The sequence below is a fragment of the Corythoichthys intestinalis genome, chromosome 1 (genome assembly GCF_030265065.1).
Source record: "Corythoichthys intestinalis isolate RoL2023-P3 chromosome 1, ASM3026506v1, whole genome shotgun sequence".
Taxonomy (NCBI): domain Eukaryota; kingdom Metazoa; phylum Chordata; class Actinopteri; order Syngnathiformes; family Syngnathidae; genus Corythoichthys; species Corythoichthys intestinalis.
The window spans coordinates 65,375,148-65,402,728 of NC_080395.1; the positions used below are offsets into that span (position 1 = coordinate 65,375,148).

Below are 27,581 nucleotides of genomic sequence, written 5' to 3' on the forward strand. Positions count from 1 at the left end.
GCCAATATTGCCGTTGCCCGTTCAACAAAATAAAATAAAAAAAATTAAAAAAAAAAACGGGAGGATGTGTTGCACGGGAATTTAGATCACTCAAGGTGTTCTATGCTGTAGAATAAAGTAGCAATGCCTTAGTTGTTGTGATAATTCAATGTTAAGGTTTCGGTTGTTGTTGTCCTTACTTTTAACTGTTGCTTAGTTATTCTTTTACAATCCCTGACTGCCATGCCAGACTGATTGACGGACTGATTTGTGAAGTCGCAGACGAACACATATTGACAACCACACAGACAAGCAGACACACATACACACACCCCAACTCCCTCCATTGTCTGGATGCCAAGCTGATGTGTAACCCCCCTCCTCTCAGCCTTCCATCACTGTAAATTTAGCAACAGAAGCTTCTCAGCTGCTCCTTTCCAAAACCCGAGCCCTCGTCTCCCATCCACAGCATTTCATCCATCTCCTTCTCTGGGGTCATGGCTGGCCCCCTCCCCGCATTTCCCACACACAAACATATATACTACACCCACACCACACTCTCATCCCACAGCCAATAAGGGCCAGATGAGCTCAAGTATCACTGTAACACAAGGACATATTCTCTGAGCAGAAGCTCCAGATTGTGCACACCTTCATCTTCGCCGTCACAGGAGCTTCTCTTCCTCCCTGAGGTAAGCACAGGCAAATTTACTTTGAATACACTACAACTTGATTTTAATCTTTAATGCATATCATTAGGACAATAGGAACTATGTGATTTAGAACAGTCAGGAGGGATTATACAATTGAATATCTTTAACAATGTGGAGATTTCCACATTGTTTATTCTAATTCTGCATGAAAAGTAATAATGTAAGTTTTACTAAAGTTTGTTAATTTGCAGAGACATTATTGAATCACCATAAATCATCCATTTCAAGCACAATTGTGGGTATTAATCAGTACTATTTTAATAGTCTGAATATGATATCACAGTTTAAATACTAATAATAAATCAACTAATAGTTAAATGAAAGTAAATAGACAGTGACGGTGAAGTAGGCCTTGATCAGTTAACGCCAACATAAGCGAATGTAATAAAAGCGTGACGCAATATTAATCTTGTATCTCAATATCAATTTAATGAAATCATGCTCACCAGAATTAAAGTTACATTGTTGTACATCTAATAAGGTTTTTCCTGTTTATCCTTTTTTTGTCTTAAAGTTCACGCAGTTCACGTTCTTTATTTCCTGGATAACATTCATGTTATTACATATTTCTTAACTTTATGTCAAGGGCTGAAATGGAATTCTTTCGTATGACAGCTATGTTGGCACGTGTACCTTAACATTGGAAAATGATGTCCATGTGTGTTCACAGATTTAGCAACAGGTCTCAGTTTCTCCACAAGCAGACTGAAAAGTGATTTTTATTTCATTTAAATACAAAAATAATCAATTATTTATCACATATTCTAATTTGAATGTTGTTCCTCATGCATGTCAATGTAACGAGCTTTAATCTGATATGAATGCAGGGTCTAGGAAGCCGGCTGTCACTTTGGTGATATGTGAGACTGTAGATACAGTAATAATATAGTAAGTCCTGTTGACCAATAGGGGCTTCTCTCCCCTTGCTTGTGTGTCAAACTGATGTATTGCACTATAAATATATCCCATATCTGCATTCACTTTGGCCGAGGATGCTTCTCTCCCCCGGCTCACCTGTTCCAATGCAGTTTTAGTTTCAGAAAGACTCAGAAATACTCCTTAGCCTTTAGTGCTCTCTTACTGGAGAAATGAAGTGACCATCCACTAAATTTATAGAGTGCTGATGTGTAGGTATGTACTGACTGAGTGACCGGCACAAAAGAGACGCGACTGTCAGCTGTAAGTTGATAAAAGTAGTCGTTTGTTGGAAGATGAGGCTGATTGGCTGTTGAAGTGCAGAGGATCCTCCCTCTGGTCCAAGCCTGGGGATTAAAGCAGCTATTTGGACTGTGTTCCTCAGCTGATGGGTAGAAATATGATCCTTAAGTAATCCTTTAAGTCCTCTGCACCTGTGCCCACCGCTAAGTGTGAAGGAGTCATCCAACAAGACTTCGTATATCTGTATCAAATACTGTATGATAGTTATGTACAGTGAACAGAAATCATCACACTCTAGTTTCAGTTGAGTTCTCCCTCCCTCACCTCGGCTGGACTTGAATTGCATGGATGTGGGGAGTAGTGTTTAGCTTTGACATCGACTGTTAGAACGTGTTCACACTTTATCGCATACTTGCTTTTGTGGCAGGAATTTCAGCGCTTCTACAATTATAACAGTTTTCTTTCCACTTCCAATTAACCTCTTACCATTTTTGGACATCAGCTATGCAGCACACAAACCCACACCCTATCTCTGGCTCAGATTTTTGGGGGGTGTTTTCGCTGTCCCAGAAATGTTCTTTTTGTTCTTCAAAAAGAGTAAATAGAAACATTTACTTAGAATGAAAATGTTTTTTTTTCTTTTGGCACTGTCCTTTTACTTCAGTTATTATCTGTTGATTTTTAGCTTTAATGGCAATTAATACATGATTACTAATTATTAGTATTATTATCATTAATCAATAGTTTACAGAAATTGACTGATGTGCTTACCTTACATCATTCAAATGGAAGACTCATTCATCCGAACATGCTCTAAAACAACCATGATTGGTTGTGCCAGGCGGGTTCATGCTTATCAAGTTGCCTCAGCGTGCCCCATTTTGGCCATTAAAACAAACAAAAAAATAATAAGTTTTACAAGGATCAAGTCACCAGGCTGATATCTGGGTCTCCTACAGAACTGGCGTACATGAGAGTGCGCATTGTTTTGAATTCCGAACTACAGGGTGAAGGAAGGCCCATAAGTTATCACACATTAAAAATTTAACAGCGTCAAAGGGGTTTGAGTTAATGCCGTTAATAACACATGTGACTGACATCCTTATTATATACTGTATATATTTGTAAATAAAGAAAAAAATCTGATCTTTTTCACCCACATTCCGATTCTTTGAAAATTATGTGATTGGGCCTGGTTTCCGATTTTATATATGTATATATAGAAACAGTATATGATGCTCAACCCTTTATAGGTGAAGTGACTAGTTTTGGTAATTATGAAAAAAATACTATAACAGCTATTAATAATAATAAGATAAACTAAATCTAATGTCCATGTATATGGACACCAGCTCTTCATTTATTTGGGGTTAGGACCCCACAAATTCCTAATATCCACACACTGTACATGACATATTTTATTATGTTTTATTACTACTGTAAGCGGCTTTTGTTTCCACTGAACTGAATGTGTATTTGTAGGTATGGCTGCCACAGTATTGAATTTTCCCAATGTTTTGTTAACATTTTTTTTTTACATTTACCTTATCACAGTTAGGATCATTTAAGCTTGTATATTAATATTTGGTATACAAGTGTGCCGTACAATATGTCATGTGCACATAGTATGTGGCAGCCTGTCCCAATTATAGCTACATAATTTTATTATTATAATTTTTTTTTCTTCTCATGAATAAATCAAATTATAGATTGATTAAATGTCAATTAAAAACAAAATGAATAAACTTAAAATTAAAATTATGATGGTAATAATTAAAAATAAATAAATAATATAGTTACTCTCTAATGCCCCCACACACACTCCATATTTGACTTAAAGTTTTTTTAATTTATTTTTTTATTTTTTTTTATTTTTTTTTTAATTTCTTAATATTTCACTTGTTGCCTGCCATGGACAATGATAAGCATCCAATTAATTTAACCCTTCTAGGGACGGTGGTCACAAAGGTGGACAGCTATTCAAATTTTGACACGTCTGACCTTTAACACATTATGGGGCAAGTGGCTTTGGTCTTTAAAAAAAATATAACATCTACCGTTATATATCTTTTTAATTATTAATAATTACTGTATTTTTTTAGATTTTTTTTTTTTTTTTATATTATAAATATATTTAGATTAAATTAATAAAAAGAGAAATACACGCTTTAGTATATACAATGGTATGAAAAAGTATCTGAACCTTTTGGAATTTCTTACATTTCTGCATAAAATCACCATCAAATGTGATCTGATCTTGGTTAAAATCACACAGATGAAAAAACACTGTCTGTTTTAACTAAAACCACCCAAACATTTATAGGTTTGCATATTTTAATGAGGATAGCATGCAAACAATGACAGAAGGGGGACAAATTAATAAGTGAACCCTATGTCTAAGGAGACTTAAATGGCAATTGAAACCAATTTTTATCAAACAATTTAAGTCAGGTGAGTGCCAAATCACTGATGAGTGGTTAAAGCTGCCCTACCCACTATAAAACAAACACCTGGTAAGAATTGTCTCGATGAGAAGATGTGCATCATGGCTGGGTCAAAAGAGCAATATGAAGACCTGCGATCAAGGATTGTTGATTTGTATAAAGCTGGAAAAGGATGCAAAACCCCCTCTAAAAGTCTGGATGTTCATCAGTCGACAGTCAGAGAATTCTACAAATGGAGAGAGTTTGGCACTGTTGCTTCTCTCCCAAGGAGTGGCAGTCCATCAAAGATGATGCCTAGAGTTCAGCGCAGATTACTCAGAGAGGTAAAAAAAAAACCTCGAGTGTCTGCTAAAGACTTACAGAAATCACTGGTACAGTCCAATATCTCTGTGCACACATCAACTATCTGTAAAACTATGGCCATGAATAGTTTTCATGGGAGGACTCCACAGAGGAAGCCACTGCTGTCCAAAAAAAACCATTGTTGCTCATTTATTGTTCGCGAACAGGCATTTGGACACTCCTCAGAAGTTTTGGCTAAATATTTTGTGGACCGAAGAAACCAAAGTTGAATTGTTTGGCTGTAACACACAACGTCGGAGGAACGGAGGAAAAATGGAACAGCTCACCAACATCAACACCTCATCCCACTGCGAAGCAGGGTGGAGGGAGTATCATGATTTGGGGCTGTTTTGCTGCCTCAGGACCTGGACAACTACCAATCATTAATGGAAGAATGATTTCAAAAGTTTATCAGGATGCTTTGTAGGAAAACCTGAGGTCGTCTATCAGACAATTGAAGCTAAAAAGAGGATGGATGCTGCAACAAGACAATGATCCAAAACACAGAAGTAAATTCACGTCAGAATGGTTTCAGAAGAACAAAATACACATTCGGGAGTGGCCAAGTCGAAGTCCAGACTTGAAGCCCATTGAGATGCTGTGGCATGACCCAAAGACAGCGATTCATGCAAGACATTCCAGGAATCTGGCTGAACTACATCAGTTTTGTAGAGAGGAATGGGCCAAGATTAGTCCTGATCGATGTGCTGGACTGATAGGCAGCTACAGGAAGCGTCTGGTTGAAGTTATTGCTGCCAAAGGGCAGGCCCACAAATTATTAAATGTGATGGTTCTCTTACTTAGTTTCCCTCTTCTGTCATTGTTTACATACTATCCTCATTAAAATATGAAAACCTATAAATGTTTGGGTGGTTTTAGTTAAAGTAGACAGTTTTTTCATCTGTGTGTTTTTGACAAAGATCAGATCACATTTGATGGGGATTTTATGCAGAAATGTGAGAAATTCCAATAGGTTCAGATACTTTTTCATACCACTGTAGCTAACTGCATGCCATTGATAGCGATGGACGTCTAACTCGTATGAAATGGGAGGACTGGTCAATAATGGTCTTGCCATTGCGGCGCTAGATGTCCAGTCCATTTGGGAAGGGCAAATGAAGGTTCGTTCGCTCCAAGTCTAAATAGATTAATTTAGCACTGGCAGCCAATGAGTTAAATGAGTGCTATGTAAGGGTGTTTAAAAAAAAAAAAAAAAGTCATAATTTGTGCATGAAATGATTAAACTGGGAGGACTGGCTGTGAATACTAACCTTTTAGTGCTATTGACAACACGAGACATCCAATCCATTTTGAATGGGGAGTTGTCAGAGATCATTCGCTACCAGCCATTCCCAGTAAAACTGGAATCTATGATATAATGAGAATAAGGGGTTAATGGCCCGCTTTACTCAATCCATTTGTGTCACAAATGGGTATTTTGTAACAGTAGCTTCAAAAGACAAATTTCTAACATTCTTGGTTGATGAAGATGTTTTAGATTCAGGTTATGTGTTGGAGAGGGCAAACACAGCCAAATTATGCCATCTGCCAGGACTGCTCAAAGTTTGTTCAGATGTTATTTTTACTTCTTTCCATCAAAACAATGTGAAAGACTAAATACAGAATTGAATAGGAAAGTGACGCAGAAGCTGCTATTTCAACACTGCGGTCTCATGAGGCTCTCTGTCTTTGCCCTCAGCTGCAAGGTCTGCTGTCACCATGTCTGACACTGAGGAAGTGTAAGTGAATCACACATTTTCAATCAATACATTGACTGATGATTTTTAACTTCCCGGAAAAAAAAGACTGGTATATTATCATGTTTAGTTGATTTCTGTCTTATTTGTATTTCAGGGATCAGTACGAGGGTAAGTAGCCATTTAGGAATGTTTGATTGAGTTTTCAAGCATCCACAAGAATTGCTGCTGTCACAAAGTGTCCAGATTCTGAAGAGGCATGAAAGTGTCCTTTGACACTGATAACATTTGTTATTTGAATTTATTGTTCCCTTGTTGACAGATGCTTTCATGTCAGCAACTGTTCTAGAATAAGATGGTGATGATAATCATGATTTGAATGCACTCCTGGAATAATCTACCCTTAAACTGTAACTTGAAAGTAAATATTGTACAACAACACAAACTGTATCCAGATGTAATGTTAAAAAGTCCAACAGCCCTATTTTCATCAACTGCATCCATTAGTAAAACACGACCCAAGTGTATTTCCGTCCCAAAGTAGACCATACCACACCAGTTTGGGAATTTGGTAGAACGGTCGGTGCCAAGTGACAGTTTCAAAGACCTCTTCTTCTTTTCCTTTCGGCTGTGTCACCTAAGGAGGATCTAAATTTCGGCGTAAGGCGGACCACTGGCCTTGTGCAGAAGATGCAGGCAGACTGATATGCTGTTCTTAGTGTTTCATTCATAAATTAACGAACAGCGTGCATCAAATCCACCGAATAATCGTATAAATCAATCCATTTAACACCTAGTTATTATCATAATTTTTTATCTGTGGTGGTCACACATGGAAGATGAGGGATCAAGAGTGGAAGGCAATGACGAAGTGGCCAGCTTTCCCTGGATAAATTCACGTAATCAGTCAGTTATGTCTACTCGTACTTCCTCGAACCAAGCCTGAATCAGTCTTCTACTGCGCAAACTAGTTCCTCTTTTGTCTGTCGGGTTTGACACAAGCGGAGCCAGGGAACGTGTACAATTTTCAAAGGGAATGTATAGAAGCCTGCTGATTGGTGTGAAGGAATCGGCACAGACTCACTTTGGTCACGTTTTGGACAGCATATGAAAACAGGGCCTAAAGTTTGGACAATTTTTATAAAGGATAATGTGGTAGGGTTCACAGAACATGAGTATTACATAAGATGATGTTAACCCCCTACAAACTGTTGTTCTTTTCCCATTCCATGTTATCTTTGCAAATCTGAAGACGAGGAAGGTAAAGATGACTGAACCAGTTTGGGGCTCCGAAGACCTGTCTCCACTAATTTTTTAGCTTCTGGGTTCCATGCTTAAGTTGAAGTGTTTGGCACAGACATCTGGTGTTTAGTATGCAATACATATTGTCACATATCAAATGAGTGGATCGGTCCACTGTATTTTCCGGAGCAGAGGAGAGAATAAGCGAACAAATTGAGCCGTTAATAATTCATTAATAATTCATACGCCTAACTGCCACATTACCATTTAGTTAAATCACAAACGACACACAGTATTAATGAATGTTGTTTTTTGAAAAACAATTATAGGTACCTTTATGAGTACGCGTCTTAATGAAAAAGAAAATCTAAGAATTTTTGAATTGACATAAAGTTAACTAACACACAGCTGTCAGTCAAACAGTTCAAGTTAAGGGTGTATTACTGACTTCAGAGTGATGTTTTGAATCACATGGTTAAGCAAAAAAATGGGATTGCGCTTTCAGGCTCACTACATTTGTTTTCTTGCCATGTGATTAGTGCAACTGTCATTGACATCTTTCACACAACTGCCTTGGTAAACTATCTCAATTATGTTTCGACTTTTTTGTCTGAATAATCTAATGTGATCCAATATAAGCCTGGACGAGTTAACTTCAAGCTAACTCACTATTTAGTTAACACAGTTCATTATTTTAATCGCACATTATTTCGAGCTACCAAAGAAAATTGGAAGCTTTTTTCTGCTTCAGCTGATTCTGATTGAGAACAGATTCAATTCAGAACAGTGTGCATCATCAATACAGTGCAGAACCTGCAACGTAATTCTCTTGAGAGGTCATTTTCTTTTGCTGCTCATATTGTATGGAAGATGAGAGTTTCTTCATCTCTAAAAATGGTATTAATCTTGAATGTTTATGCAAGAGGAGTAAAATATAGTTGTAGTTATAGAGTAAATGGTAATTGTTGTTAATGTATTGGCAACAAACAGCATAATAATAATGGCCTGTCAGTGGCAACAAGTTTGAGTTGATACTTTTAAATTAGATTTAAACTAAGATTTCATTTTTTAATCATTTAACTGCTACGACGTAATAAATGGTGTTAAAGTGTTTGCCCAACAAATACTATGGTATTGTGCCTAACAATGAGATTAATTGAAATTAATCCCAAGGATCTCATGCTATTAACATCAATTAAAAATTTAACATATTTCCAAAACCTATATGAAACATACTAATATACTACCCTCAACTCAACTCTGTTATCTATAAAGCACTTCAAGAAGAACCGCTGCTGCCACAAAATGCTCCACGTAAACTCCTACATAAATTCAAGTTTAACTGTAAATTGAAATAAATATATAATTGTCTAAATGAACAAAAGACACGATAGCAAGGGCATAAACGAAAATTCTGTTAAACCAAATAAGATTTTAAATCGTTTAAGTGGTGTAAATGTGACTGGTTGTTTGTCTATATAGTATCTGTATCTGTACCATACAGTACATCAGGTCATCTTTAACCTATTTAGAACAATCAGATTAGAAAATGGAAAATGCCATCACTGTTTTTTTCTCTGTACTCCGATATTTTTACAGGATATTTTTTGTGTCTTATCATTTTTCCCCGATTGCTAAATAAATTGTTTGGTCATGACAAATAAGTCTTGTGCTAAATGGAATATGAAATAATAAAAATGCATTTATTCAGTACGACAGGGCTAAATTACTGCATAACTGTCAAAACTGCCGACTTCTTAAACCTCCAGTTAAAAAGTATTTTATGCCACCGGAGTTAGTCCGGCCTTTGTCATTTCCCTGCCCTCCGCTTCGGAGACGGAAGAAAGATTAAACAAAACAGGAGGCGTGAGAGCTAGGCGACATAGTAACCCTAACCGAGCAGCTCTTTCCTGCCTTTCGAAAATGAAAAATCACACAAAACTATCCCGATTCATGTCACACACGACGGCGGGGGTGATAGCCTTCACCGATCGGCCAGCCACAGGTGGTGAGCAATTTTATGCTCGTCGTTCCTCTGCTGCAGCCCTGGTAGGAGTGCTCGTCACCAGGGACGCAGCATGGGAATGCACGCCGAAAATGGCGTATTCTCAGTGGACAAACCGGCCGTCATCGGAGCGCGTGGCTGCCTGAGACCAAGCCTAGGATAGCGCTCTCTCGGCAGGCACACGAAGCGGGCCGAGATGGGTGGAAGTCTACACAATCGAGAACCGCAGACCAGTGCCGGGGGCTCCCAGGGGCCAAGCCGAGGATGGCGTTCCGTCGGCAGGCACGTGAAGCGGGCTGAGAGGGGTGAAAGTCTCAACACGATCGAGAACCGTAGACGAGAGCTTCAGCCGAGGGAGGCGGCCACTCCAGCCATCTCGGAGGACAGGGAGCATTTTCACCCACAAAATGCACTCTTATTAAAACATGTGCGATGATCCCAGTATTTGACATAATATAAAACACGTAGTTTACTCACTTCTTCGTCTGTCCAATGGTCGCTCCATTGTCATACTTGTTTTGACCATTATTTGCGGTGAACAGGATCTTTTTGAAACCCAAAAAGGCTCACACCACTCTCCCTGGTGTAGCAACAAAAGCCAGCAGTACATTGGGCTGGCGTGATGCGTAAATAAATCTAATTAATTGGCAAAATCAGCTGGTTCCGCTGTCCTTTTGCATACAATAGTATGGTTGTATACTGAAGATGATGTCTCCCGTTAACATCCCATTCGCCTTCTTCCTCAATCCAAGACCGTGGCTGGAAGTCCCTCATTTTTGAAGCGCGGGATTCAAAAAAATTGAATGATATATTGATCACTTCTGCACACATCCAAGTGGTCCATTTCATTCAGGAGCATAAAATACCGCATGTAATATAAAATATCAATATCTTGTTCACCTGCCTAATCTTGATTGTACTGGTGTTGCTGCCTCGAGTGCTCAATTATGGTATGATTCCACAGGGCTTATTGATTGTGTTGGAGGCATGAAAACAAAACTATTAATTCACAATGAGAAAAAGAAAACAAACAAAAGTGACGTGTAATGCAAGTGACAATTTGAAATGTTGTAGGGTAAAAAGTACAGACACCTGCTGGGAAATGTGAAGTAAAAGTAAAAAGTACCACTTCATATTTGTACTCAAGTAAAGTACAGATACACAAAAATATACTTATGTAACAAAGTACTTTTACGTCGTTACATTGCTCCACTGGGAGTATATAATCCATGCATATTATATATTACTCTTAAATGTACACAAACTTATTGCATTATTTTTGTGTATTAGTAAATATCATGATAATAATCATGATAAATACTAGTTGCGAGCACAACCTTTTTACGTATCTGATCAACACCCCCAAAAATTTCTTACCATTGGCTTCTGTGTGAATAAGGTTATATGACTCTCATCGTCATTATCATCATCATCATCGTCATCACCACCATCATCTGTTTCTCTCTTTGTTTTCCAGCTGCGTCGCCCCTCGCTCACCAATCCATCTTCTGTGTAACTAAAGCAATCTCTCACTTTTGTTTTTTTAATGGCTCTGTCATGTCTGTGGTCTTCATTAATGGCCTCCTCCGACAACCTCTCCTTGGCGGTTTGGTGCATGCTGCGTGGCCGTAGCCCAGGAGGAGCTAGTAGAAGTAGAGGTAGCCCCTGAGGCGGAGGCCCAGGTAGAAGCAGAGCCAGAGGTAGAGCCTGAACCTGAGGTAGAGCCTGAACCAGAGCCACCGGTGGTGGTTCGTGAGGAGGAAGGTACGTGCCTTGGGCAGACTCTTCACCCTTCTTCCGCTACCCTCTCTAGGACAGTGCAAAACATAGTATAAGCCAAACAACTGTAAAGCGAGATAAATATGACCTGTTCTCCAATTTTTATCTTCGACATAAATTATATATATAGTGATTCCTGAAAACTTGAATGTCATCACTGAGCAAAAAAACACACTTGGCAACTTGTGTAAAGATAGATGCCACGCACATCACCCCGAGGCAAAAAGAACCTTGTGATTTGGGTTTTGTTGCCAGTCAGAAGTACAATTAAAAGCAATGAAAAAAATACATTTTGATAAAAATACTAGATACATAATTATTTAAAACATTTGATAAAAGTAATTTAAAAAAAAAAAAAAATGTAACTACTGTTAAAAAATGTAGTGTTTAAGTCCTGTGCCTCATAGAGGGTAAAATGTTCTAAAACAACAACAACAAAAATGCTAAAAATATATTTACATTTCAGACATATACTAAAATGATACCATTCTACATGAACCATGTCCTTTTCATTATAGAAGCATGCAGGCAGCATTGTTGTGCTCTGTGAAATCACAAACATGCATGCAAGGAATTTTCAAACTTTGGGAATTGAAATTTTAGTTGATTGTACCATCAGAAAAACATTTTTGTTATAGAATGACCTGGTCACCAGAGCCCATGTCCCTATACCAAAAGACATTGATAAAACACTTCTTCTAAAATGGCATATTTTCTGCTGAATTACACCTTACTGCACTCGATAAATAGAAATGAAAAGATCATTAATCACTGTCTCTAGCCAAGTTTTCATAACGTGGAGCAACTTGTCCTTCAAACTGATAACTCGTGAATATATATTGCTAAATATGACAAAGCTCTTCAACATGTGGGTAGACTCTGGCGAACAGGGCTCTATTGCACCTTGCACTTCAGTCTGGTTTTAATAAGGAACCCTAAAGTGCTCTTATTAAACCTTCATGAACTTCATGTTTTGGGAATGAACTGTAGCAAACAAAATGTTCACATCACCATCATCGTTAGCTGATACATTATCAAACCAAAACATTCCGCCGCTTTTACTGCATTAGTGTGCTATGAAATGTGCATAAAATGTGAAGAGTGAAAGAAGAAATTCAACAGCTTTTACATGATTGAACTGCCCCATCTCATCCGAGGTCTTAAATAAAACTGTAACTATGGTTTATTGACATAAACTAGGGATATTTTTTTAAACCCTAAATGAACTATTGTGAAAGGCCATCACACCTTGGATGATGTGTCATTTTATTCTGATATCATGTAAAAGCTACTTTTTCAACTCCATCATTCCATTGTTAGAATCTTTTCACTTTGCGAGTAGATGAGACGCGAGCGTGGCAAACTGTAACATGATATTTACACTGGGGTGTTTGCATGCAATGGTTGCATTGATGTATTTCAATTCCTTTTCAAATCATCCTGTCTATACATGTGTCACATATAGCCTGAAGTCACTGCATTAGTTCTGAGCTTTAATGTATACTTGCTAGGCATCAATGTTAGTGTAGGGGCCATTTTACATGAAACAAATTTCAAATTTAGTATTCTGTGAATAGGCTATGGGAAAGTGGTCGGTCACTAGGGCGCCCACCACAATTACCGTATGTACTCTTGGTGTAGATCAAAAATACAGTGGAATGAAAAAGTATATGAACCTTTTGGAATTTCCCACATTTTTGCATAAAATCACCATCAAATGTGATCTGATCTTTGTCAAAATCACACAGATGAAAAAACAGTGTCTGCTTTAACTAAAACCACCCAAACTTTTATAGGTTTTGATATTTTAATGAGGACAGTATGCAACCAATGACAGAAGGGGGAAAGATAACACATTTCACATATCACATTTAATATTTTGTGGCCCCCCTCCCGCTTTGGCAGCAATAACTTCAACCAGACGCTTCCTGTAGCTGCAGATTAGTCTGGCACATCGATGAGGACTAATCTTGGCCCATTCTTCTCTGCAAAACTGCTGTAGTTCAGTCAGATACCTGTGATTTCTGGTATGAATCGTTGTCTTTAGGTCATGCCACAGCATCTCAATGGGGTTCAAGTCTGGACTTTGACTTGGCCACTCCTGAACACGTATTTTGTTCTTCTGACACCATTCTGAACTTGATTGACTTCTTTGTTTTGGATCATTGTCTTGTTGCAACATTCATCCTCTTTTTAGCTTCAACTGTCTGACAGACGGCCTCAGGTTTTCCTGCAAAAAATCCTGATGAACTTTTGAATTCATACTTTCATTAATGATTGCAAGTTGTCAAGGCCCTGAGGCAGCAAAGCAGCCCCAAATCATGATGCTCCCTCCACCATGCTTTACGGTGGGGATGAGTTGTTGATGTTGGTGAGCTGTTCCATTTTTCCTCCACATATGATGTTGTGTGTTACTCCCAAACAATTCAACTTTGGTTTCATCAGCCCACAAAATATTTTGCCAAAACTTCTGTGGCGTATCCAAGTGCCTTTTTGCGAATATTAAACGAGCAACAAGGTTTTTTTTTTTTTTTTTTTAAATTTTTTTAAGACATCAGTAAATGGTAAATGGTGTTGTACTTATATAGCGCTTTTCCACCTTTCAAGGTGGCTTCCTCCGTGGAGTCTTCCCATGAACACCATTCTTGGCCATAGTTTTACATATAGTTGGACATATTGGACTGTGCCAGTGATTTCTGTATGTCTTTAGCAGACACTCTAGGGTTCTTCTTTACCTTTCTGAGTATTCTGCGCCGAACTCTTGGCGTCACCTTTGGTGGACGGCCACTCCTTGGGAAATAAGTAACAGTGTCAAACTCTCTCCATTTGTATACAACTTCTCTGATTGTTGATTGACGAACATCCAGACTTTTAGAGATGGTGTGTGTCCTTTCCCAGCTTTATACAAATTCACAATCCTTGATCGCAGGTCTTCAGACACTAGGTGTGTGTTTTATAGTGGGCAGGGCAACTTTAAACCACTCATCAGTATTTGGGTACACACCTTACTTGTTGGTAAAAATTGGTTTTAATTGCTCTTTACATCTCCTTAGGCAGAGGGTTCACTTACTTATTTTTCTCCCTTCTGTCATTGTTTGCATGCTATCCTCATTAAAGTATGAAAACCTATAAATGTGTGGGTGGTTTTAGTTAAAGCAGACACTGTATTTTCATCTGTGTGATTTTGACAAAGATAAGATCACATTTGATGGTGATTTTATGCAGAAATGTGAGAAATTCAGTAAAGGTTCAGATACTTTTTTATACCACTATAAATATTTGGTTACCAGGATATTACAAAACATTTCCTCGCCTACCATCAAATTTTGAAGTTTGATTTAATGATAGTAATAAGAGAAAAGAATGCCTGAAAAATATTAAATTTAATGCCAAATACTCCCAAAAATTGAAAACTATTTTACTGTGACAATGAAAATGTGACAATGCATTGTTTTTATTGATTCAGAATTCATTGAGTTGTTTTTTTTTTTTTTTTTTTGATAACATTTTCTTAACCCATTTGGTGACTATTCATTGGTGTTTGAAATTCTTATTGGTATGCAACATTATCTACAGGACTATGCAGTGGTTCACGCTGCCTATGCAACACCCCAGTTTGGTAAATGGGCCTCATTAGCCATGCATTGTTAGGCCGCAGCAAGCAAGTATGATCACTAATGATTTCTGTTCTGCTCTTGCTTTGGACGCTTGCTGCATGCAGACGGCTATGAAGAGGAAGGTATGTTGGTCTAGATTATTTCAATGTATTCCCTTGTTTTTCTTTGAGCAAAGCTTTTTTTTTTAAGTGTCAACATGGTTTCTAGAGAAAGGCGGAGGTAACATAGTTTCTGTGCTAACCAACTGAGGTGTCGTTAGAGCGGGGGTGTCCAAACTGCACAGTTAATTATATACCGGTAAATATTACTAAATATGGCTCACAAAGACGCTTAAATTCAGCCTACATTCTGTTGCACTTCTGAGCTTTAACACTATATCGAGCTAGTCACTTAAATATTGCCTCTTCATTAGTCTGGGGATCGAAACCTCATTTTGAAAGAAGTTGTAATTAATTGTGTAAACTAGAAATTCAGTTGTTTGTTTTACATAAAATACATTGCCCCTTAGGCATAAATGAGTCCATGAGCAGCGACATCAAAAAATTCAAATTTGTTCCCGAATAAAATCCCGATGAACTATTTTTCTATACAAGTATAACAAAACTTAAAATGGCTATAAATTCTCAAATTTTACGCTAGATGCACACAAATCACCAAATGCAGAGATAATCACCTATATTTTCTGGATCAATAGTAATATTTAACGTAGCATATAGTTTTTTCCCAAAATAGCAACCTAATTATTTTTAAAATTTAGTGCAAGCTTTCAACAGTTAATAAATCACTCAATTTTCGCATCAGGAACTTAATACATGAGGAAAGCATGCAGAATCATCTTAATTTTACTCAACCAAAGCAAAATTTGCATTTTTCTATTTACAATCACGTCTTATTTAGGTCGAATTCTACTATTGTGTAGCGATACAAAATCCAACATGGCGGCCGTCACAAAACAAAGAACTTTTTAAGTTGAAAATTCTTATAAATAAATGCTTAAATCGCAAAATTTCTATAGATTTGAACACAAAACAGTCTGGATTCTAGGTTAAAGGCAAAAAAGGCAGTTATCGTTCATATTACGTAAATAGTTCAAGCAAAATTTACGGTATTGTGTAATCCAACATGGCGGCCGTCACGAAAAAAGAGAGATTTTTAAGTAATGTCAATAAATACGTAAATCGCGGAATTATATGAACGTAAAACACTCTAGACTCTCGGTTAAAAGCAAAAAAATGAGCAGTTATCATTACTTTTTGCAAATATTTCAAGCTAAAGTTAGGCTAATTTTTTCCATTCATTTCATTGTATGCACAACGTTTCAAAGTGCATGCATGGTGCAAAAAATATAATAATTACCTTGTATCCTCGACCAAATCACTCTTGATACACTCCTGCCTGCTTGTATGCAGTAAAACTTTCATCCTATTTCCACTTAAATCCAGCGATAAATCACAGCAACGTGTGTTTGAGTTTATCACAGTGAAAGCCAACTCAACGTTTGCCTGGGTCCGGCCCCCTGCGGGAAGACGTGGCACAATGTCTGTGGGAGCTGTCTTGTCAACTGATGGTGGAGTCTATGTGTACATATAAATATGGCAATATCCTCATACCTCTGGATTATTTTGTGCCAGGTGACAGTTATAGACATCAAATCCATTTCAACAGGGAATGCTGGCATTCACTGTCATTGCTGTCTATCACTGCCATTGGCAGATAGTGAGTTAACACTTTAAAAAATACCGATCCTCTGTTTAACAAATGAGAGTAGAAGGATTTCAATTTAGCCCTCTCGTCCTTTGATTTTTCTGAAAGCGGTTGTCAAGGGAAACATTTTTGGACACCCCTGCGTTAAAGCAACGTGATGAACCAAGCTCGCAGAGCTATGCTTAAACAACTCATCTCTGCCTCTTCTCTTCTTCGCATGAATATGTCCAACCAGTGGAGGAGGGAGATCAAGATGGTACTTTGTATTTCCTGCTGAGTCGCTGTTGCTTTGCTTGTTTTTTATGTCTTCCCCCTGTTGGAATGGGTCTCCCTTTAGGACAACTCTAGGCTAATCTCAAACCACTGTACATAGACTGTCCCTGTGGGAATCCAGTTGTGTTTTTACCATGCACATCTATTAACAGTGATTCGACTACTTAGTGAAAAACGAGTGTCAAACTGCTGAGGTAACTGTTTCCGTTACATACTAATTGACCAAATTAACTCAGTAAATCAGGTTATACTACAGTATGAACTTAGGGTACTTAACAGGAATTTGGCACCCATGTTGTGGAAAGTTTTTTTCTAAAATTAAAACTCACATCATTCAACTGTCTACTGGAGGTGTGGAACCATTTGTAGCCCTGTGATGTAACACAACATGTCCACGTGGATCCTTCCCCTGATTAACCAATTTTCTGCACATTTGAGCTTCCAACCTTCTGATCTCGCTTCTCTTTTTTTCTCTCTTTCTTGTTATTGCTACGCACTGGACAAGCAGAGGAGAAGCCAAAGTTCAAGTGAGTGACTTTCTCAAATTTTTCTGGATCAAACAACGCATATCCATGATGCCATATATAGCACACTCATGGTTTTATTCATTTAACAGACCAACTGCTCCAAAGATCCCTGATGGGGAGAAGGTTGACTTTGATGTAAGTACATAATTCTGATCGTTAAAAAAAAAAAAAAAAAATCACTCCTGAGTAAAAGTCATAAATCACTCACATTAATTTAGTAGCTTGTGGTAATGGAGAAATCAATTGTAAGCACACGATTACACTATGAAAATTATTTCAAAATGATGGAAACAGATCTAAAACTTTCATGCACGAATTATGACTTTTTTGTACCGTTACAGGGCACTCGTTGATCTCATTAGCTGCCACTGACTGCGATTGACGTCCAATGCATTTTGACTGGGAGGGGCAAATGAACGAACATTTATTTCCACGTCCTAGTCAAATGGATTGGATGTCTAGCGCCCTCAATGTCTCTTAAAGATGAGCGTTTTCAGCCAGTCCTCCCAGTTTATATGACTTGGATGTCTCTCACAGTGAATGGCATGAAATGAGTTAAATACTGTGGTACCTCGACATACAATCGCTTCGACACATGATCTTTTCGATATTCAACATAAAATTTGACTCACCGACGACGATTTATGACAGTGCCGCGGTTTCTTTATTTTCCCGCAAGATGGACGCACCGCAGATTTTCTTGTGAGAGAAATAAACATGGGCTCCAAGAAGGTTAGTGCGATGGTGAAAAAAGGTGACACTTACCAGTGAAATGAAGATGGAAATGTCCTGCCAGTGCCAGTCTTTACGAGTTAAGGTGATTAATGTAGTAACATCGGCAAGGAAGTCGCCAGCTTCGTTGGGTTTTTAATCATTTATTTCATAACTTGTGCAGCACAACACGCCTTTTGTCCCTCGCTGTATATTATTCCGATTTTTATTTATAATTTGTTTGTTTTGCTGTGTTTAATTGTCATCTGTAATAGTACCAGCAGTATTTATTAAGGATTTAGTGTAAGTTTTCAGGCTTGGGAACGAATTAATGGAATTATAATGTATTCTTATTGGAAAATCCTGCTCGACATACGACCATTTTGACTTACAATCAAGGTCCTCAAACAAATTAACTTTGTATGTAGAGGTACCACTGTACTATGGGGGGGGGGCAACTTTACAGTGTTATTTGGGGACATAACCAGAATGTATTTCTATTTTTATTCATTTTAATCTAATTATTTTAGTTTTTGTAGAAACAAAAAACATTATGAATAGACAGAAGTACATGATTCATTCTATATAATTTGAAAAATAATAATAATAATAATAATAATAAATAAATATTTTCAAATACAAGATGCAAGATATGCCCCCAAAAAATATCCAATCAGAGACAAAAGGTGTATCTCATAAGTTGATAATAATCAGAGTTCTATTACCACTTCATAAAGGTTGCTCTTCTTCAGTAACAAGGTGAAATGTCAGTAAGAAGTTGCAGGGAAGTGCATGCCGCGGACCTATCGTAAATTATGCCTACTGTCCACCTAATTGGTTGTTTAACTTTAGTACTTAAATTATAAGCACAATGAATTAAATTTCAAATTTAAATTAAATTAAATTGTATCATAATAATTAAATAAATAAATCAATTTTAATGAATTAAATTAATCATAAAAATAAATTAAAATAAGTTAAAATTTTAATGTAGACGAATTGGATGTCTATCACAGTCAAGGGCATGCAATGAGTTAAATACTATGCGGAGCAAAAAAATAAAATAAAAATCAACTATACAGTGTTAGTTGGGGACATAACCAGAATTTAATATTTCATTACTTTAGTTTTATAGATGATAAAACAAATTATATATAAGTTTTATTCTCAATATATCATAAAAATGGCTAATATTAAGTTTGTTTTTTTCTAATGACATGAACAGTCACTTGCCCTATAAATGGGTAAAGGTCTTAAGTGTCGACTTTCGAATAGTTGTCCACTGTAGTGACCACTGTGTCCCTGACAGAGGTGGGTAGAGTAGCCAAAAATCTTACTCAAGTAAGAATAGCGTTACTTCAAAATAATATTACTCAAGTAAGAGTAAAAGTAGTCATCAAAAAAATGTACTCAAGTACAGGTAAAAAAGTATCCAGTAAAAAGAATACTCATGTAATGAGTAACATTGTGAGTAACTGCTAATTTTCTTTGATTTTTTTTTTTTTTTTTTTTTTAATGGTATTTTTTTTCTCTGAGCACAAACTCTCTATCGACTGTTGTTATAATGACACTGTCCAAGAACCCATTACATTACCACATTAAGCCAAACATTTTTTTTTTAATCATTAAATTAAAAAGAGAATAAAAAACAGTAATGAGGCATTATTCGTCCAAAGAGCACGAGTGCCCATCCTTCTAATGGAGAAACTAGTTCAAAGTTTGAATAGTGAATACTGTAGTTCCTTCATAGTTACTATTATGAAATTAAAAGGATCATATCTCCGGTTTTCCGTGGTCAGTCGGTGCCAAATAAAAAATGGGAAAGAGTTTTTATTCATCTTTTGATTCATGTTGAGGGCAGCGCTCTATGTCAAATACTTCATTTGTTACAGTGCTTTAAAGACGCATGATTGAACAGGCTTGCATGATCATAGAACGGCAAGCTTGCGTCTGATTGGTGTAATGGAGCCTTATGATTATTATATATATTGCGACGTCTCATTGGAGAAGTTACTAGCGCTACTTTTGGCAATAACATCATCATGGTGCGAAATACAATTTTTTAGTATTGCATTAGTTTTGAGTAAATGACATAAAAAAATGTTGAACATTAACATATATATGCATCTCATGTTTCTTTTTTCCTATTCAGGGTTTCATGTGAAATCAACCAATAATAATGGCAAGCATTGGAGCTTGTCAGGCAGAAAAGCTTTGCGTTCTGACAGCTGTATCCCCACTGCTCTCTCAGCCATTTATCTTTAATAAACCTGTAATTAAATTTTATAAGCTTACAAAACAATCTATAACAATCAAAGTAGTTGCTGTACTTTGCGACAATTTAGTTAAATAGGAAAATTTGGAAGCAGGTTTCAAGGCAGGGAAGTGGGAAGTTTATATAGTTAGCTAAATAGTATTTAAATTCTCATTGAAATCTTTCACACTTTTTTTTTAATGAGGATATAGTTTTGTGTTAAAAAAAAAAAAAAAAAAAAAAAAGCGACTGTAGTGCAGAAACACCAAAATGTGCTTGAATAATTTATTTGCAGTCTTTGCACTTGTTTTAAATTTACTTAACAGTTTAGTTTGAAATTGTTTTGTTCATAAAATGTATATAAAGGTATATTTTTTTTCTCATCATTTACTTTACAGCGTCTCTCTATTTCGCATTTATTCGCAACATTTATTTAATGGTAGTTATCTTTGGTTTGTTCTGTTGCCTGACTTAAGACATTTGTTCCATAAATTAGCCTGTGTGTCATCTGATTTTATGTATGTAGTCTACATACTGTATACATCATTGTGACAATCACATTGTATAATGCAATTCATTTGAAACCTTTTTATCTTGTCTGTTAAGAAATTTTGATATACCTATAGTTACGGGATGCTAAGCAGGGCCAGAGGTTAAAAACGTTTACGGATCTCTAAAATAATATGATTCAGGAAGTGAAAATCAAAAGATAATTTGATTTCAATGCAACAGATATTCAATAAAATCATTTGAGCAGACGTGGTCAAAGAAAAAGTATTGTTAAACCAGCAACAAAGCATAATAGTAGATAACATGTTCATTCTTATTGAGAGTGATGTGTGGATTGTGTCATACAGGACATCCAGAAAAAACGTCAAAACAAAGACCTCATCGAGCTTCAGTCGCTGATCGATGCTCACTTTGAGTGCAGGAAGAAAGAAGAAGAGGAGTTAATTGCTCTCAAAGAAAGAATCGTGAGATGTTGCACAAACCTTAGGACTTCAGCATCAATATCACATCTGCTCATTGTGTAATTGTGTCTTTTATTTGTTTGGTTGGTTGTTTTTTCAGGAAAAGCGTAGAGCTGAGCGAGCTGAGCAGCAAAGGATTCGAGCTGAGAAGGATAAGGAGCGCCAAGCCAGACGGGAGGTACAAAGATTCTTTCCCTTAACATGTTTTGGCCCCTATGTTCCCGGAAAAAGGTCAAATATTAGACAAAATGATTCTTGAATGTAATAGAGCTGAATAAAATAAACCCAAATTTGTCATGCTACGGAGAAATCCTTATATCAAAGATTGAATGATGAAAGATTTACAAATACCTACATTATGGACATTTTTACCAAAACAGACAGATAGCAGTGGTCTATGGAGCACCTGCACATATAGTGTAAAGTCTAAATACCTTTAAATACAATAGATATTGCAAGAACAGTGGAGTGCAGAGACAGTGGAGAGACCAAACAATACCTACACAAATGAATTCTACTAATTCTGCTAACAATCTGGTGGTGTTGAGCATCATTAGGATGCAGAGACTACCACAAACAGAAATGAATGCAACTTGCCATGCCACTAGAGAGCAGCAAAAACAAATTTCAACATGGATTACTTTTTGAAGCGTTAGAACTGAATGGGTTGTTTCTAGAGTTTTCGATAATGACGTTTTAACTGATATCCCGATATTGCCCAAAATTCAATACTGATATGAAACCAATACCAATACATGTGGTTGTGTACTTAACATATTATGGCTAATTGTGTTGTGGGGATTCTGAGAATGGAAAAATGTTTATATTGCACCTCTTTATTTATTGGTGAGATCAAAATAGTGCAAACATAATTCTTTTAATCAAGTGCATAGAGCCAATAAGGCACTTATTTTGTCCTCTGTGTGTAGGCACACAAATCGACAGATAGTGAACAAATCAGGTTTTAAAGAGAAGTCAGACGCAGAAGTAAAGTTAAATTGGCTTTACTTTGGTACAAGAGCACTGATACATTTTGTAAAACTAAAAACAACAAAACAATGTCAAAAATATGAAATAAATTCACAAATAAAGTATACGCCACATGTCAATTTGAATTACACTGGTAGTACAGCTTGCAGGTGAAGAAATAATGTAACCACATTTTACCACAAATTTAATCAAATCAAACGAAATATACACATCTCCAATATACTACACAACGCTCATGAATAAAAAAAACAAAGGAAGAATATAACTTCCAAGCGATGCTCACAATCAACGTGGTGAGATGGCAAGAACTGCTATGGTACACTGGCTGCAGATGTTAGCTCGTCCATTTAGCTCTCTCTTAGCACGCGTCGACATATGATGATGTCAGCAGAAAGTGCTGAAACTTTTCAAAACTAATTACACCTAGCGACAGTAGGGAACGTCAAAACACCACAAACACAGGCAGCAATAAATGGACATCACAGCACTACCATATGCATATTTGCCCAAAAACGATAATGAAAAACCCATGTCGATGTTGTCCGATATCATTTTAAGTACTATCGATACTATAAGATAATATCGGTTGTTTCCTTATCAAATATTGTATTGAACGAATTGATATTACTGACTGTGAATATCAATGTCACAGGCAGAGAGGATAAGAAAGGAGGAGGCTGATGCCCACAGGAAGGCTGAAGATGAAGCCAAGAAAAAGATTGCTCTATCTAGCATGGGATCAGGTTTCAGCAGCCATCTGCAAAGGGTATGTTGGATTAATTCTTTTTCCTATTAAAACATAGAGTCATGTGTATTTTTTATCTGTTTTATTGTTGAGGGAGACACATCACATGCCAATTCAAGAATGGCAAGTAGAGTTTTTTTATGACTTCACAGGTGGACCAGAAGAGAGGCAAGAAGCAGACTGAGAGGGAGAAGAAGAAGAAGGTCCTGGCAGAGAGATGCCAACCTCTGGCCATTGACAATCTAAGTGACGACGCACTGAGGTAAGACATTGTAGGCATTGTTTTCCAGAAAAATGTTAAATATTTCAAAACATTAGTTGTAAGTCTCCATCAGTCGCAATGCTTATGCATTTGTGTGTATTTCCATGGCAAAAATTTTGCAATATTTATTTTTACTTGAGTAAATTTGTAAATAAGAAACGCTACGCTTATGCCGCTACTTTGGACTACACCAGTCATTTTATTTTTCCTCTTTATATGCGAGAGATGCCCACAGTGGCTCTCCCAGTTTCACAAATGAGATGTCACAACAATGATCACATGACTCATCATATCAATTAGATGTAACAATAGAGTCACATGAACTCACACAAGTTTGCAGTCCAATATTCATGGCCTGTTTAACCCTGTGGCATCTTTAAAGCACCGTAAAAAATAAACTATTTCACATGGAGCGCTGCCGTCAACATTACTCGAAAGTGCAGATTTCAACCTCTGTCATTTTTATTTGCCATAGATAGACCACGGAAAACCGGAGATAAGATTTGTTTGAGTTTCTTGGGAGGAATTGTGTTTTCTCCACTAGAGGGCACTCATGCTCTTTGGACAGGTGATGTTTTATTTTTGGCGATTTTTCCAGTCGGAATTTATTATTTTTTTATACACTTATTTTTTGCCTAATATGATCATGTAGTACGTTATATTAAAGTATAATAATAACAGTTAATATAGATGACGTTGTGATAAGAAAAAGAATATATATCATGTTTTTTTTTTTTTTTAATTATTTTTTTATCTGACATTGTAAGCAGATATTCATTACTTGACTACTTTTTTCACCGCATATTTGGCATGGCTACTTTAATTTTACTTGAGTCATATTATTTTGAAGTAACGCTACTCTTATGTGAGAAAATACTACTCTACCCACCTCAGAGTGTATGTCAGAAAAACCAAATACAAGAGATTTTGATTTCATCAAGAAAATAAGCGCATCCACAGTAGCTATATTTACAATTGGATGTATTTTTTAATGCATGAAAAAAGATTGGAAACCATTTAAATTATGGTTTACAGTGAAAACTGACTTTTTTTTGGGGGGGGGGGGGTTACAATATTTTTTATGTGTGAGAATAGAATAGAATAGAATTAGAATATCCTTTTTTGTCACTGTACAGAGTACAACGAGATTTAAAGCTTCGCCATAATGTGCACCACAGTAAACTAAAGTACAATAGGGCTAATACATATATAAAAAGCACAGGTCACAGTGTACACAGATACAGATTGGGAATAAAGTGAATAGGTGACTAGCAGCAAGTGGTGATGTTTTGGAAATATAACTGCGTATATAACAATTTACAGCACTCACTGCTTGAGTAGGTGAGACTGTTTTTGACAATAATTGGGTGTAATTGCAAATGATCACACAATTCAGACCTCTTCTTCATCATCAACCACATCGCATGCAGTTACGTAATCAAGTTCAGAATTTTGTGAAAATATCCATGCCATTCAAGTTGCATTGACATTAAATTGCTATTGTCTTTTGTGTATCAGGGAAAAAGCGAGGGAGATGTGGGAGTGGTTGCACAGCCTGGAGGAGATTAAATATGACCACTGCGAGAAGCTCAAGAGACAGAGATATGAGGTTTGTGAAATTTTTCATTTTTAATGAGCTGCACATCACATGCATTTTGTGAACCAAGCATCATTAAGGAGTGTAAAAGAATTATGATGAATGTTTTTAATGTTGATGATACATACTGTATGGATCTGGTTCCGTTTAAAACAGCAGTGACACATCTGTCTGATACATATCTTCCCATCACTTTCATATTTTTCTGTTGTGAAAGAATCCTGGAATGACTTGACTGACTGATATTCATGTGATATCGAGCACATTTTCCCATATAGTCCATGCATTCTAATCATAATCAATTTTTATAGCATATTTAGTTCCAATTCCACTGTGTCTACTGTGATCTACATAATTTAAAAAATCTTTATCGAAATGTGTTTAACTTGTTTAGAAAATGAATTCAACATCACGGGGAAACATACAGTATGGAAGGTGTCTGCAATTCAATTGTACTGTCTTTCAGGTGATCTCTCTCAGAAATCGCATTGATGAGCTCCAAAAACAGTAAGCATGCGAAGCTACTGCAAATGTTTTTGAGTGTTCAAGTGTTACCTTGAGTCATGTAAAGGAGCACTTATGAAAAACATATAAATATACAGTGCACATATTCACTATTCGTATAATATATATATTGGACACGATGGCATAACACTGATGACTTTTGTAAGTGATGTATAAACACTACTTTCGTAAATTCTTAGTAGGGCCTTAACCTAAACCACACCTTAATACCAACACTATAATTTTGCAGTTGTATGGGTAAAAAATAGTAATAAAAAGAAAATTACAGTGAGTGGAATTAGGAGGAATACAATTCTTACTAGTAAGAGTGAGAGCCATATTTAAACATTTGCCTTCTGCACTACCAATTTGAGCAGTTCAAATTTAATATTTATTTAAAACATTAACTCCCGAAATGAAATCCGTCATATTTACATGAAACTTAAGCAATTTAAATGTCTGTTTCTTTGTCTTTGACCAAAACTTGAAGCATGCTTTATTCTTCCTACTAGACGGCACATACCGTAATTTTCGCAGTACCTCACTATAAGCCGAAGCTGTCCTCACTGTATTATGGGATGTTTACACCAAGAGATATTACCCAGTAACTCTTTATTTGACAGCGGCATCATACGACTGTTCAAATGAACCACTATGAATTCATTGCTTCAAGAAGCTTCATTTGGCCATTACAGCTTCCTTGGGGGAGACAGTCAACCTCTTCTGCCACCTGCTGTCAACAATGTTGTTGTCCAACAGCCTCCTAGCATGCATTGCAGCGGTACGGATGTAAATAACAATCAAAATTCATTTTCTGTATACGTGCTAATTATTTATTCAGCTACTGTTCCAGTTGTTTCATTAATTGCTAGTTATTGTATTTGGTAACACTTTGTTTGACAGTGGCACCTTAAGACTGTCATTAGACAGTCATAATTATGACATGACACTGTCATGAGTATTAATGAATGCTAATAACAGATGTCATTTAGTGTCATCAGGCAAATTATCTCCCTTTTGAATGGATGTAAACGATCCGAGCTGGACATAAATGGAGTAAGTAACATAATTTGCCAGATGACTCTTAATGCCATGTCATGAACATTCATTAATGCCCATGATAGTGTCATGTCATAATTATGACGGTTTTATGACAGGCTTATGATGCCGCTGTCAAATAAAGTGTTACCAAATACCATAACATGCAATTAATGAAACAACTACAACAGTAACTGAATAAATAATTAACACAGAACTTGAATTTTGATTGTTATTTACATCTGTAGAGCTGCAATGCATGCTTGGAGGAATGTGTTGCCTATTAACCCAAATAAATCGACGAATAAGCTGCACTGGACTATAAGCCGCAGGATTCAAAATGAAGGAAAAAAGTAGCTGCTTATAGTCTGAAAATTACGAGTTTTAAGGAGGCAATAGACAGATAGAAACACACAGAATTAAGACAACTATAACATAAACTAGCTGAGCTTCATATGTTTCCGCAATGACACAATTACAATAACACTTTCCCGAGCTGACACAGATTTTCCTTTTGTGTGTGCGCATTGCAGTAGCAAGAAAGGAGCCCACTCTCGCCGCAGGAAGTGAGGTCTGCGCCAGTCAGGAAACAACGTTGTCAATGCTGCGACCGCCTCACCCTCGAGAACACTGCAGCGTCAGTACTACAACGACAACTGGACGTCTTACTGCCTCTGTTTGCTTAGAGAAACTGTTTTCTGGATGGATTTACCTCCAACCAATACATCAAAAGTTCATCATTGTGTTTGTATAAAGATGGTGTGACTGTCCAGAAAATAAATAACGTATCTGAAATAATGTGTTTTCACTGTTTGATTTATTTTGAATTATTAAGAATACAATCCTAAAACGATTTGGAAGAAATTAGTACTATTATTGTTGGTTTTCAAATTTAAAGCAGTATTCCCTTGGTCAAATGTTTTGAGACTCTTTCTCATTCAACTGAAATGTGAAAAGTCTCAAAACGTATGACCGCGGATGTAAATTGGAAATGAATTATTTTTACTCCAACAACTGCAGTTAACTAAT

The 27,581-nt window shown here is 36.7% G+C and overlaps 1 protein-coding gene across 2 annotated transcripts; it reads left to right on the forward strand.

The window, feature by feature from the left end:
• Positions 1-463: 463 nt before the first annotated feature.
• Positions 464-27,332, forward strand: LOC130928142 (troponin T, fast skeletal muscle isoforms-like). Of its 2 annotated transcripts, XM_057854394.1 has the most exons (15): positions 464-671; positions 6,336-6,375; positions 6,491-6,504; positions 11,213-11,344; positions 15,081-15,098; positions 16,916-16,936; positions 17,462-17,480; positions 17,570-17,615; positions 21,303-21,419; positions 21,517-21,594; positions 23,059-23,172; positions 23,304-23,413; positions 24,932-25,022; positions 25,477-25,517; positions 27,086-27,332. In XM_057854394.1, the coding sequence occupies exons 2-15, from the start codon at positions 6,356-6,358 to the stop codon at positions 27,120-27,122; spliced, it is 858 nt and encodes a 285-aa protein (XP_057710377.1). In that variant the 5' UTR covers positions 464-671; positions 6,336-6,355; the 3' UTR covers positions 27,123-27,332. The 2 variants fall into 2 exon arrangements, with proteins under 2 accessions (XP_057710377.1, XP_057710386.1); XM_057854403.1 differs by lacking the exon at positions 16,916-16,936 and having other exon boundaries at positions 465-671.
• Positions 27,333-27,581: the final 249 nt, after the last annotated feature.

Coding starts and splice junctions, on each gene's coding strand:
- LOC130928142 (XM_057854394.1), top strand. CDS start 6,356: ATGTCTGACACTGAGGAAGT. Junction 23,173..23,303: donor TCAGCAGCCATCTGCAAAGG/GTATGTTGGATT, acceptor ATGACTTCACAG/GTGGACCAGAAGAGAGGCAA. Junction 25,518..27,085: donor ATTGATGAGCTCCAAAAACA/GTAAGCATGCGA, acceptor TGCGCATTGCAG/TAGCAAGAAAGGAGCCCACT.